The following is a 15,545-nucleotide window of genomic DNA, read 5'->3' as shown; positions in this document are numbered from 1 at the left end:
AAAAAAGAATTTGAAGTGCGTATTATTACTTACAAAGATTCTGTTTCGTTGCAGCAATCTAATTGTGACACCTTTCAGTTTGACATCCACCATTCGAGTGTATGACACACGCGAATGTCCACGCCGTTCATTTTTAACTTCGACAGCAAAGAAATGGGGTGCTCTCCTCGTGCTTGTAGACAGAGTATACTTGCAAATTCCCATGAAGTGGATCAACTCGCCGTCATATGTCCGATAATGCGGATCTCCAAAACCACTGCAAACACAGCTCTTCTCTTAAAAAAAGCAAAATCGAAAAGATTCAAGTAAGCACGTTAGAATTTAAAATAATTCAAATTTCTTCTAGTTATCTCAAGGATTATACAAGGAATAAATTTAGCCTTTTTAAATAAATTATATTCGGGGACAAACAGTAATTTCTGTTGTTTAGTAGTTAGATCATCGTGATTATGCTGCCTACATCGGTTCTCGTTAGACCATCGACGTTAAGCAACGTTAATATTGGCCAGTACGAAATGGGAAACCATTTGTGAATATCAGGCGCTGTATGTAGGAGAACGTCAACACTTCCGGCAGCTTCTGCTGTCCACCTGGTCTCTAGTTGTCTCTACTCTATCTCGCGGTTGGATCAGGCAGGTTGGGACAAGACAGTGAAGCTGGCTTTGTGCAAATCAACTTCATTTGAAACAAACACAGAGAGAATATCATACATTATCCCTAGGATAATCAGATTGTTCCCTCGTTCCGATTGACAAACATTGGTTGAGTCACATCGACAAGAATGAATTAAACAAATGCTATAAAAAAAAAACAACCAAATCTTGGCAATAGAAGGACCATGTTTCCTTTCAGATTACCTTGCATAAAAGTTGACGATGCGTTCTCAACATTCTGTCTGTTAGAGTTTTTACCATTTTGAATATTGTCAGACTGAGATGCAGTTCTAACCCGAGGCAATTTTCACCTTTCTCGCTCTTTCACAAGAGGTTAGCGTATTGTCAGCCACTTTAAGAATCCCTACTGGGGAATGTTAACGGAGTTACGCAGACATTTTTTTTTCAGGCCATGTTGAACATCCTCTTGTGGGCTGATTTTTCATTCTATACGTTACGACCTTGTGTCACATCTTCCTGTGGCAGAAGCTAAACAAATGCAATCTTTTAACGTCTAGCCAGACACTGTAGGATACCAGGCAAACTTGGATGCATGGAAGAAGTAGATGATTTTTTATCTGGTTTGAAATAAAGGCGTCTTTGGGCAGCATTTGAATACATGATGATGATGATGATGATGATGATGATGATGATGATGATGATGATGATGATTATGATGATTGGAGGATTGTTGCTGCTATTTGTTTATAGAAACATGATGATGATGATGATGATGATGATGATTGGAGGATCGTTGCTGGTATTTGTTTATAGAAAGAAACATGATGATGATGATGATGATGATGATGATGATGACGACGTCAAGATCGGAAACTGCTGTTGGTCGGAGATAAAAATAAAGGGATGATGATGCTTTTGCTTGTGGCAGGCTCATGCCAGTTGCAAATGGAAAGGACACTATTTCAAATTGTAGAGAAGGACTATATGGGTAGTAGTAGTAGTAGTAGTCGTAGTCGTAGTAGTAGTAGTAGTAGTAGTAAATGTTATCGATTTGACGTAAGGAACACATCTGCTGTGATTTTTACTGGAAGGAGAGAACGAATATTGGAAGGAACTTAGCCGCATTAGTTGCTTTGATGCCGAACATAGCGGGACGGAGAAAACTGCTGCTAGATTTAGAAGGGTCAAGGTCACTGAAAAGTATGACGATGACGATGATGATGATGATGATGATGATGATGATGATGATGATGGCGGCTGCCGCTGTCATTGTCGTTAATGAATTGGCATGGACGAGATCGCTGCTACAAGTTTTCATTGTCGTAAACAGTTGCATCATCTGGGGGAAAAAAACTGCTCAAACTACCATTTCTCGCCTTTACGGGGGTTCAAAACCGGATTCGAAACCTAATAGGTGATATCCCTTTCTCCTTATTGCAACCACTTTCTCACGGTAGAGACGTTGCGAGACTGCCTCTACTCTATCGTTATTTTCATGGCAGGTGCTCAATTGAACTTCAATCTATGCCATAGAAAACATTAACAAGAAACACTCGTCTAGCTACTACTATTGTCAACAATTTACCCCACTGTATATTTGCCTAAATCTGAACGCAGGTTCTATTAACAAAGTTTGTTTACTAGAACTTCCCACCTGTGGAACTCTATACGGCGGGTCTGATTTCTAGCTGATTACAACATGGTCGTTTTCAAGTCCAATTTAAACTAGTTCTTGTTGAGCTGTGCTCTAAAATAATCAAATTCTATCCAAGTTCAACCACTACCGATCATTACGCTATTGTCTCATTTGCTATCTTTTTCACGAGTGGCCACCGAGCCTTGATAAGTGCTACTATGAGATCGTCATACTCGTCGACGAGAAACACGTTCCGGGAGAGTGAATAAACGCACTCATTTTATGCAAATGTACCGATATTTAGTGATTGCACAACGCTTGCTTCTCTAAAGACTCCTCTTACAATCTTACTGCGGCCATCCATTGTCTTTCGAAACTAAGCAAGGGATACTGTCCCTATTTGCTTGCCTCTCCACGAAGGCAGATTTAGACACAAGGAAAACCCAGCTCCCCCAAAACGGGCACTGGAGAGGAAAAAAAAAATTAAAATTGCCTCAGTCTAGAAGGATTTCTCCGCCACTGATCGAGGTCAGAAAAGGTAGTATCAGAACAGATACTTCACTTTACTGATCTTGGTTGTTATCGTCACAACGTTTCGGTCGTTTTGCCCTCCGGCCTTCATCAGGTGTTTTGTATCGGACTGGGGAACCGTTTGTTAGGAGTCTCGAACCCAATCCTTTATTATTATTACGAAGGTACTGTGTTCGGACTCCCGCCTTACTATTATTATTATTATTATTATTATTATTATTATTATTATTATTATTATTATTATTGATGTATTTGTAACGTAGCCGGACCGTTTTCGTTACAGTCCAAAACACCTGATGAAGGCCGGAGGGCAAAACGGCCGAAACGTTGTGACGATAACAACCAAGATGAGGAAGTCAGTCCGACAATCTCAATCAATGAAAACACCTCATCTCAAAGATACAGACAATTACTTCACTTTACTGTTTTTATCATTTATTTTCTGTAAATGTAAAAATTAGAAATATTAAAAAAAAACATAAACAATTAGGCACAAGGCCAACTAAAAAAAAAAAAAAAAAATTGGAGGGGTGTCTGTAGTCATTCTTGTCACTGTACCTTTTTATTTGTCTAAAGGGGTATCCCTAGTAAAAATTCTCACTCGTAACAATCACTCCGAAGGGCTGTCCTTCTTACTGTTCCCAAATCAAATCGATTTTCCTTACTACACTTTGCTGCTAGCCCAAAAGACAAGGAATACTGTTAGTTATATTCAAACCATGAGTTTGTTTCCATGCAAAAAATACGATTTCGTCTCAAGCAGTTCTTACCTTTTTGGCAATATTCTCCATAAAAACCGGGCTGACAAATACATCGCCATTTATCTGAGATCTGAGTACATGTACCTCTATTATGACATCCCTTGGAAATGCATGAGTCTGGAAGAAAAAAAAAACAAACAAACAAAAAAAAAACAGTAGCATTTTTAGTAGTGTTGGGACGATTAATCGGGAATCGGAAAAATCGGAATATTTGAGGGTATCGGAATCGGTATCGAATGAGAAAAAATTGCGATGCCAAAAACGATTTTTTTTATTTGTCTATTTTATTTGTTTTTGTTTAAAGCGAAATCTTCCATAGCTGGTAGTAATAATGAAAAATAAATATTTACTGATTTTAAACAACTAAAATCAATAGATCATCTCTCTACAAGTGTATTTATACGTTTAAAAAATATCTGCACATTTAACAGATGTTTTTACTGTAATCGGAAACGAATAACAACTGTATTGTTAAATATTTAAAGTTTCATAAAAAAAATCGGAATCGGTAATTGTATCAGAATCGGGAATTTAGTAAGGAATCGGGAATTGTATCGGAATCGGAAAAAATATTGGAATCATTCCATCACTAATTTTTCTTCAACTTAAATAACAGTAGAATAACATTCAAAATTGCTTTATTCTAATTCCTCGAAACTTTGACGAAACGGATTAACATAATATATTTATACATAATCTATTCATCAATCGATGTTTAAATTAAAAATTGCACCTTGATTAATATCTTATTTGTGGTATATGTTTATTATTGTTTTGCTGATGAGTACACATTATCCGCATATTGTAGTATATTGATTATCATTTTATATTTAACTAATATCAGCTTGACTTTGCCCGATCGTACAATGCGGTTAAACATGATATTTTAATTAATGAAGATTGCGTATGTATTATTATAGAATCAACGTCTATTGATCGTTATATATTAAAAGGAATACTTTGCTTTGTGAACTAATTCGCAAAAACTATATAAATAAATAAAATAAATAAAAATAAATAAAAATAAAATAAAAAATAAAATAATATAAATAAATAAAAAAATAATAATGATAATGTCGTTCATCAAATTCCGTCTGTGTTTGTTTACAATATCACGTCAGCTGATATTTGGGATTGACGATGAATGCCATGGAAAAGTCATTCTGATTAATGTTTAGTTTTAAAATATACAAACAAAGAAATGATTTGCGGCGATTTTAAATGCCGCCCCTTCATGTATCGTAAATTGAACTCATTTAAGAAGAAAAATTAAAATAAAATGGCGAGGTACACCTGGGTTTGAACAGGAGATCATTCGATCTGTAGTCAAATGCTATATATCCAGATTATAATACATCTTTTTTTTTTTTTAAAGAAGAAATGATTTGTTGAAATTTTATTATCTCCCATGGCCGGTGTAACGTAAAATATTCCCCTTGTAAAAATTATTATTTTTACCTATAAGAGAGAAAAGCTTACATTAAAATAGGATTTTTTTTCGATTTACGATACTTATCGGATGAATTTCTGTACAAAACGTATCTAAGAACACTGTCAAACATATAAATTAGCTTCGTTTGACATTTGCAAAAGATAGGCTCAGCCGTTTACGTTGGAGGAAGGAACACACATAAAGTGACTTTATTATAAGAGTGGAGATAAAACTGATATAATTAAAAATCAAAATAACGTAGGTCAATATTTTACGTTACAACGAAATTATTTACCTTGGCCGGTGTAACGTAAAATATTCTCCTGTAAAAATTATTTTTTTTGTCTATAAGAGTGACAAACTAATTTTAAGATTGCATTTTTTCGAATTTCGATGAATTTCTGCACAAAACAATCTTAAAAACATTGCATGACATATAAATTAATTTTTTGTGAAATTTGCAAAGGATAGGCTTAGCCGTTTCGGAGCCTATGAGGAAGGAACGATATCTCTTGCACACAGTGATTTATATATAATTGTAGAGATAAAAAATTTTTACTTCTAAATATTATTAGGAATAAGTAAATCGCTAATATTTGTATAGATTTTGTATTCGAAAATACACTGAATAAATACTTTCCTTCTTCTCCTTCTCCTCCTCCTCCTTCTTCTTCTTCTTCTTATTATTATTAGTAGTAGTAGTATTACTTTTATTACTATCATTATTAGTAGTAGTAGTATTACTTTTATTACTATTATTATTATTATTATTATTATTATTATTATTATTATTATTATTATTATTGATGTATTTGTAACGTAGTCGTTACGCTCGGACCGTTTTCGTTACAGTCCAAACTCTCTCGAACTCCCATCCCGTCTGATACCGTCGAAAAGGAACAGCCAAATTAAAAAAATAAAAATAAAAATAAATTCGACTCGTCTTTTGTTTCTGTTTTAGCAGAAGGCATTTATTACCATGACTTTCCAAACAATGTCAGCTTTGTTTTTTTTCTTAACTGTTCATTTCGTTTGGCATAAGATTAACAAAACCCCGCCGTCCCGACACCAGCTTAAAAGTCTCTCGCCACCAATGCAGAGCCACACGTTCATCCCACTTGTCTATTTTTTCTTTCTGCTCCTCAATCGTGGTGATTTTTTTCCTTTTTTTCTTTTTCTTTTGACGCAAGCCCATGCACACTTGCCAATTTGCATACGCGCTCAAAATGGCTGCTGCTGCTAATATCTTCGCTAGCCATCCATCCTTCGCCTGCTGTTGATATCTTCACACGTGCTGATACTATAACTCAACGTTAGTACATTGTATATTAATTCATATATGTATTGTATAAATACTTTTCGTATTATTATTCTTATTAGTGTTGTTATTATTATTACTATTATTATTATTGATGATGATGATGATGATGATGATGTATTACTTTTTTTTATAAACCAGACCATTTGATACTCAACGTTGGTACATTGTCTAATTATTCATACATGCATTGGATAAACTTTTCTCCTTATTCTTCTTATTATTAATAGTAATTTCACTATTTTTTTAATTACATTTTCACCCCAAACAAGGCACGTTGGCACTTTGATGGAGGAGGCTACTATAAGGGACATAAGCTACAGGGGTACTATGTAGGGAGTTGGGCAGCAAGATGTCTGTTCACGTTACACTTGAACTTTCGCATGTCTGTACAGTTAGGGAAGCAGGGAACCGGAAGGGAATTCCAAAGTCTAGCGGTTCTGGGGAAGAAACTACAATAGTAGAAGGCTCTCTTACATCTAGGGATCTCTGCTGTAAAGGGGTGGGACTTAGTTGCTTGTCGGGTTTGTCGAGGATATTTACATCGAGGGGGTACAAGTGCTTGCAGTTCGTCAGAACATTCACCGTTAAAGTACTTGTAGAACAGGCAGAGGGATGCAACATTTCGTCGATGGAACAGAGGCTGAAGCCTAGGTGACAGTTCAGGACCTATCAGGTTGGCGATTCTCTTTTGAACCTTGTCTAGGAGTGAGAGACTAGTAGCAGATGCACCAGCCCAAATATGACAACAATACTCCATACATGGGCGAATGGTGGCCTTATAGAGGTACAGGATACTTTCGGGCGTTTGTAGGTTTCTAGCACGGTAGAGAGAACCTACCTTATTTCAGCGGTCCTGGCAATACTCTCAATGTAATTGTTCTAACTCATGTTTCATGTGAACGTTAGGCTGATGAGTTTAAAAGATGTACTTTCAGATAAAGAGTCTTTGGCCATTATTTACTTACACAGGCCACCATCAAAGATTTCTGTTTGAGAACAACTTGTGCCCTCTGGAGTCGTAGTGATTACAAGTCTCCCCAGATTTCCAATACTCTCCACCTTTTTCAATAACCTGATTTTGCGTTATCGCGTGTTTGTAACTTGACAATTACATCATGTTTCCCATTGTATTGTTTTGGCCAATCAGACTGGCCGATTTTATTCTCTGTGAAGCGTTGCACATTCGCAGGCTTTTGTATTTTGTGTGTTTGCTTTTCAAGCAGCCGAATCCTCAAAGATGAACGTATGAAACTCACCCTCTGCAGAAGGTATGGAGCCTCCAACTATTCATCTCTTTGAGACATTTTATCTCATTCCTAAATAATCAGGTACATCACCGTAAGTCTGCTAGCGACTTTGAGACAATTTATTTCATACCTAAATCTTCATCTTCATTAAGTCCGTTAAGAAATATACATTAGTCTAATGACCGCACGAACATTTATCATGGACTTCTGCACTATGCTATCAGTGCGAATATTTGATCCTTTACATCAGAAGGTATCTTATCGAAACCTTCCACGTCTGCAAACTCTTATCTTCGAAGACAGGATGAACCTGCTTCCATTTTCCGTTGAAGATGAAAGACTATCACCTATCGAGGTTGTTAACAGCTCTGTTTATAGAGGCAAAAGACGTGCATTCCCTTTTTTACAACCGGGGATCAATAAAATGTGTATTGATTTTTGAAGGGAGGCCCTTGTTGTGATTTTCTTGTTTTGCCACTGTTCAAGGAGCAAAGAAAGGTTAGAAAGATTTCTTACACGCAGCAGCCGCTTACCATTGATTTCTCGTTGGCAGCGAACATTGGTTTACACTAGAATTTGGGCGGCAATAAGCCTCCCCAAGGTCCCAGTCCTCTTTGCACTCATCCAGCAGAAGTTTAGCTAAACTTTCTCTGCTCGGTATTTTCGTCCTCCTAGACCCTCCTAGCTTATTTGGTGTGGCGCCAGTTTATGGTGACAGACACACAAAAAGGAGAGGGCGGAAGGCAGGGGCACAAAGTGATTTAACTTACAATTATACAGTTTCAGTTTGTCTAGTTTGTGTTGTAGTTTATGTGTGATGTTTCCGCGTTCAATGATTTTCTTTAACATTTCTGCAGTTTTATTTTTCGTTTCGTTGTATCTTATCAGCCATCCCTGTGATCTTAATTTCTCACATTTTTATTTCAAAATTTTTTAGTATTGTTCTTTGTACTCCTACTATTAGTAGTGTTATTTTTACTTTCTTTATTTTCTAGATCTTTTGCCAGTTTCGTGTAATTGCTTCACTTTTCAGTCGCTTGATTTTCACACTAATGTATGCTGGATGGGTTTATCCGTTTGTATATCCATATCCCATACGATCTTGCGACTTTCATTTTCCAGTAATGTTGCTAGTTTGTGCTTGTACCATTTGTCTGTGTGTTCAAAGTGCAATTGTTTGCACAATCGCCAATGTAATGCCTTCCCAAATTGATCGTATCTATTTTTACATTCTTTTGGGGCTAGTTTGATGCATTTTTTTTACACAGTATCAGCACTTATCAAGGCCCGGAAGCCACTCAGGGATAAGGGTTATTGCAAGAACATTACGTTAGTGTGGAGATTTGCTGAAGTGTTTACTTAAGGGGGTGGTTCATTAGGAATTTGTTAACATTGGACTTGAAAGCATCCAAGTTGTAGTCCGGAGGGAAGCAGACAGACGGAACAGAGTTCCACAGGCGTGCAGTTCTAAGAAAGAAGCTTTGTACATGGAATCCGCGTTTTGATTTAGGCACAGATATTATGTGGTTTATTGTTTCGTCTCTTTGTCGACAGAGTCGGCATTTGCTGTTTGCTTTTGCATTGTCGGCCATTGCTTTGTTGTGGTTATAAATATATAATACAGTAATGTCAAATATATATGTATGCATATTATGTAAATGTATGAGTAATATATAATATATGAATGTGTTAATGCTATGTAAATATAAAATATATAATTTTTAAATATATAAAAATATGAATAATATATAAATCTATAATATATACATGAATATGTATCTAATATATATATGAATAATATATAAACAAAAATAAATGATTGATATATAAGTACACATTTAACACACACACACACACACACACACATATATATATATAAAATATATACATATATGAATAATATATATATATATATATATTATATGAATAATAAACAAATGTATAAATGGAGTACTGTTGCCACATCTAGGAAAAAGCTGCTAGAAAGTACTTATCCTACCTTGTTAGAGTTCAAAATAGACTTCGCAGCCTCGTAGGGGATGTCCTTTTCTCTTCTCTGCAACCTCTTTCTCACAGAAGAGATGTTGCGAGTTTGTCTCTGCGTTATCGTAATTTTCATGGCATGTGCTCGACTGAGCTCCAATCTATGGTCCCCGTCGCCAAACTTCCACAAGAAATACCCGTCTAGCAGAAAACACTATCAACAATTTCCCCCACTCTTTATCTGTACTGAATCCTAAATGACTACAACTGACTACAATATGGTTGTATTCAAGTCTAACGTAAACAAGTTTTGATGAGCCGTTCCATATAAGTTAACAAATTTACCGAATTTCCATTACTAACAATTACTATATTGTCTAATTTCTACTGTACACTCTTTAATCCTTATTCTCGAGTGGCCTCTTGGCCTTGATAAATGGTGATACCTATGTAAAAAATACAATATTAGTAATATATGTGCAAAAAATCTATAAATATATCCTATATAAATAAGCAAATAAATTATAAATATACGGAGAATATATAAAGATCTAATAAACGAATATAAAATTTACAAAGAATATATAAATATACAATATATGAATATAAATTATATTAATATATAAAAATATATAAAAATATATAAAAATTTGATACGTGAACATAAAATATATACTATATTAGAAATATGAAAATACATAATACAATATAATTCACGAATATATAAATATATTACTAAAATAGAAATATATAATATATAAATATAAAATATATAAATATGTTAGAAATATATGCTTATATAATATATGGATAATATATATATATATATTAAAATATATAAATGCATAATAAATGAATATAAAATATATAAATACATTAAAAATATAAAAATATATAATAAATGAATATGTAAATATATTACCAATATATAAATATATAATATATAAATATATAATATATAAATATAAATTATATGAATATATTAAAATATATGCATATATAATATATCAATATAAAAATTATTAAATTAAAAATATAAAAATATACAATACACGAATATAAAATATATAAATATCCGATAATTATATTTACATATAATATATGAATTAAAATATATCATTATATATTAAATATGAAAATACATAATATAGTAATATAAAATAAATATATTAAAAATATATAAGACATTTATATAAAATATATAATTTGTAAAAAATATTTAAGATATAATACATCAATATAAAATATATAAATATAATATATATAAAATATATTTGTATATTAAAAATATAAAAAATATGTAATACATGAATATATACATATATTAAAATATATAAATTTATAATACATGAATATGAATATATAAATATGCAAATAATATATAAATGTATTATATGTAAATAAAAATATATAAATATATCAAAATATATATACTGCATGACTATAAAATATTTAAAGATATTAATATATATATATATATATATATATATATATATATGAACAAATGATTAATAAAACATGTTAAAAGACATCTTGAAAAAGAGTTAAAAACATATTAAATTTTAAAAAAGTAAACACAAGATAAGTGGATAGTCCTTAATCCGCGGAGTTTCGAAGAAATACTCTCCTTCTCATCAGAGGGCAGGAATTAGTAAAATGCAGGATCGGATTTTGCATATAAATTTTAAATATGTTTTTAACTCTTTTTCAAGATGTCTTTTAACATGTTTTATAAATCATTTGTTCATATTATAAGCTCTATTTCCTTTTTGGTTTTATTGAGCTTTTACATCTGGCTGAGTTTATTTTACTTGTAAATATTAACTCTTTAATATTTATGATATATTTTAAGTTTACCATTTTGATTACCTTGGTAAACTTATTGTAATTTATATATATATATATATATATATATATATATGTATATATATACATATATATATATGTATATATAATATACGGATAATATAGGGATGATGATGATGATGATGATGATGATGATGACGATGATGCACTCTCCCGTATATTTTGGTATATGAGGTTCCGCCCCAAGTTGCTCGGAAATTCACACAAATGATTTGTTTATAGTGATGATAGCTTTGTGTATAACCAACCACACTGCTTACCTTTGTCGGTGCAGATGACTGCCACAGAACAAAGTATGCAGTAAATCGCAGGTTTTTACATCAGAGTTTCCTTCTCCTAGATGCGTGCCTTAACAAAGAATAGGGGCCATCTCTTCCAGTGAATTTATGCGCCTCCAGATAACTACTTATTATTTGTTTTTATTCCCAGTTTTACTGTTTATTGAAATTATGTAACATTTTCAATGCCAAATAGAAATCATTTATGCATCCGCGGCGATGTTTATACGGACTAGTGTTTTATGAGCCTTATGATTATTTTCGTCGTACCAGTTTCGTCAGTATTTTGCTCTTAATGTAAGCGTCTTTTCATGAAGAAAGATGACACAAGGATACGTTCGCTGAGAGTGTTCCTGAAGGTTTTATTTGGAGAGAATCAACTCAGGAGAAATAGAGAAAGACTAATGTTACCTCAGCTTATAATTTACTTCTAAACTTAACTTTCTAACTTACTGATGATACTGCCAGAGACATCGAAGTAACATTCGCCTTAACTAACATAACTTTCTACATTATTAGTAGTTTCTCATTCGCACGGTTTCCACGAAGAGACTTATTTGAAAATCTTTGTTTCTCTTAGCTTGAAAACATGATGTCAATTGTTATTGTTCGACTCTGTTTTCTTCACGGTTTGACCTGCTGCTTATGCCTCAATTTTACTTAACACGTATTTGAGAACTATTCTGTTTGCAAATTAAGGTTATAAAGACATGCACTAAGTGTTACCCTTGTCAAAATTAACACTAGCTATCGTCATCACTTTTGGCGTACAGTCCGTCATACTAAACAATAATAACGCTTTGAAAATTAGTAAACGATTCTGTTTGCAAATTAAGGTTATTATAACATACACTATGTGTGATCATTGTCAAAATACACACTAGCTAACGTAATCAACATTGAGGTAAATTACATCATGCATAACAATAATAACACATTGAAAATTAGAAAAAATATATTAACCTTCACACATCTTAATAGTCATTTCATTTGTGATGCTCTGCAAAGCATCAAAATCCTCAATATTAAATTTATGTTCATCGACCGGTTGACTTGCCATGGCCCGTAATTCCGATTGTAAACTACTGTTGCCAATGCCGATGCTGAACATAACAACGCCGGAACGTTTGAGGTTGGCGGCTTCTCGTTTCGTGGCCCTTCTTTTGGAGGATTTTCCATCTGTAACAACTATAGTGATTTTCGGTACGCCATCTCGATTTCCGTGTTCTTTGGTGAACACGTGACGGCGGAGTAGTCTGAGAGCCTTGTACGTCCTCGTACCGGCACCGACATAATTAATTCTCTTGATTGCGTCAAACATTTCATTCTTGTTGAAATATCGATCCAAATGGAACTTGACGAATGTTTTCGAACTGAACGAAACGAGGCCAACGCGAACTTGATTCTTTCCTATTGGCAACGACCGAATAATTTCGACAACAAACTGTTTCACTTTCTCGTAGTTCGCTCTTCCGACACTACCGGACTCGTCAAGTACAAACACGATGTCAGCTATTACCTTCTGACAAGCTGAATTAAAAAATAAAAGAGACATAGGTTAGACAATTATCAAATGAATGATTCAATAAAAATTCCAATATTTTAAAACTTTTCGAATTTATATAATCACGCCTATATGCTTTTATTTTTTTCTTAATTAAAACTTTCTTATTTTTATGATAAACCAGGTTGGACAATATTCAAGAATGGACATAATAATATATATGATTGTATCTACGCTACGAAACAGGTGCTGTCAAGAATAATTTTTTTTACATGCTGAAAGGAATAAACGGTAAGATTAAGAACAGGTTTGAATTTGGAATATAGACTTTTGGTCAAACACTGTTTCTGAATTTTTTCAATTTTCATCGAAACAAAGTAAAACAGTGGTTTCAGCGATAGAACATGCCATCATCAGATGGAGATGCCGCAAGAAATCCCCATCAATGAGATGAAGTCTAAAAGTATAATTGACAAAAATTTTACTTAACCTTTAGGAATACATCTTCCATGTTGCAAGTAGAATTCTGGTTTGCAGACGCAAGCTCGTTTTCCGTTTTGAAGCGCGCATATGCCGTTCGGTTGACAGGGAGGTAAATCAACAGTGACCAATTTATCCTGACCTTTGCAAGTGACCTTTGTGAGGCACATATGGTCAACGTACTCTTCGTTTACCTGTTAGAAAAATAACATTCACAAATATATATATATATTTCTTCTATAATATAAAGCTGAATGTCTCTGTGTGTGTGTTTTGAGTTCAAAAACAGCCTACAGAAAATGGACTCTGATTTATGAAAGTATGATAGGTTATGAAAAGGAAGAGTTGTAAAGAGATAGCTTCGAATTTCAGGGTATCAAAACAAAAGAAAAATATAATGAAAGTAAAAATAAAATAGATAAACCCCATAATTTATTATACCATATCTGTTCACACTGGAACACTTATCACAATATTCTGTGGATCTATATTAAAAAACCTTGTTAAACTTTTTGACATATTTCCATTCTATGGAGGTCAGGCGTGAACGAACACCTCATAATTTTATTATATCATATTTCTTCAAACAGAAACATAATTATCAAAGTATACTTACGCAGATAGATATGAAAAGTCTTTATTAAAGTTTGTGTCTATTTCCATTCTATGGAGACCAGGCGTGAACGCAGACACCACAATTTTATTATACTATCCCTATTTAAGTTAAAACATACTTATCAACGTATTCTTATGTACATCTATATCAAAAACACTTGTAAACGTTATTTTTAAATTTTTAAATTTTTTATTTCCATACTTTGTGGACCAGGCGCGAACGTAGACCCCATAATTTTTATGAACCACCGTTCTGCCAGATCCAACATACCCATTCCTGTGTCTCGATACATTTTCTATGATTATATGTAATCAGTTTTTTTTAAAATATTCAACCATATAGTAGCCTATTCGTGACCACACACACACACACACACACACACACACACACACACACACACACACACACACACACACACACACATATACACACACATATACACACACATATACAAACATACACACACATACACACATATGCACACACATATACACACACATACATACATACACACACATTCAGCTTTATATAGTCAATTTCCTTACTCATGTGGTAAGTTAATTGAAAAAAGTAATAATAAAAAACAATTCTCAATTTGAATCCGATTAATCTATTTTGGAATTGATTGTTGCATTTAGAAGTTGATTATTTCCCATTTTGAGGTTGTTTTCCAATTTGAAATTTATTAATCGATTTTGAAGTTGATTGTTCCATTTTGAACTGATTGTTCTATTTTAAAGTTAACTGCTCTATTTTATAGTTGATTGTTTTATTTTGAAGTTAATTGATTTTTTTCTCTTGAAAATAAGTCCATTTTGAAGTTGATTATTGTCATTATGGTATAGACATACACACACACATACATACATACATACATACATACATACATATAGAACTAGTTTAAGAGAATAGACCCAAAGGATGACGCACAACCACTATCACCATCGAATTTGGCCTTGTGTCACATTCATTGTCTAATTTTTTTCAGTATCTTTTGTAAAAAAAAAAAATTAATAAAATTTATTGTTAGAATTATTCACAAATATAATCGTTTATACATGCTCCAAGAATTCAACATAAAAAATTGTGTACGATCGTTTCTGAGGCGATATTAATTTTATGTGTTTTAAAACTTCTAAACATAAGGAAACTGTCACGTGAACGATTCACACATGTGCAGTCGTGAAACAGTTGACAAACAGAAAAAATCCGATGAACTCTTAAGTACCAATTTTTAATTTTTGACCCCTTAGCAGCCCCTTTTCCGGATGAGCAC

At 33.1% G+C, this 15,545-nt stretch overlaps 2 protein-coding genes across 2 annotated transcripts in view; both read right to left on the bottom strand.

The window, feature by feature from the left end:
• Positions 1–12,450, bottom strand: part of LOC145240378 (alpha-tectorin-like) — a 67,260-nt gene extending 54,810 nt beyond the window's left edge. The window contains exons 1-3 of the mRNA XM_080103959.1: positions 12,396–12,450; positions 3,552–3,659; positions 34–275 (exon numbers count right to left, since the gene is read on the bottom strand). Coding sequence (XP_079960085.1) covers positions 34–275; positions 3,552–3,659; positions 12,396–12,450 — 405 coding nt within the window. The remainder of the gene's footprint in view (positions 1–33; positions 276–3,551; positions 3,660–12,395) is intronic.
• A 177-nt stretch (positions 12,451–12,627) lies between these two features.
• Positions 12,628–15,545, bottom strand: part of LOC145240377 (matrilin-1-like) — a 3,421-nt gene continuing 503 nt past the window's right edge. Inside the window, exons 2-3 of the mRNA XM_080103958.1 lie at positions 13,664–13,847; positions 12,628–13,199 (exon numbers count right to left, since the gene is read on the bottom strand). Of these exons, the coding sequence (XP_079960084.1) occupies positions 12,628–13,199; positions 13,664–13,847 (756 nt within the window). The remainder of the gene's footprint in view (positions 13,200–13,663; positions 13,848–15,545) is intronic.

This window comes from Euprymna scolopes, chromosome 19 (assembly GCF_053919585.1).
Source record: "Euprymna scolopes isolate OS-2025 chromosome 19, ASM5391958v1, whole genome shotgun sequence".
NCBI classification, from domain to species: domain Eukaryota; kingdom Metazoa; phylum Mollusca; class Cephalopoda; order Sepiida; family Sepiolidae; genus Euprymna; species Euprymna scolopes.
Note: the sequence above shows the minus strand (reverse complement) of the source record. Positions and strands in the feature narration are given on the sequence as shown.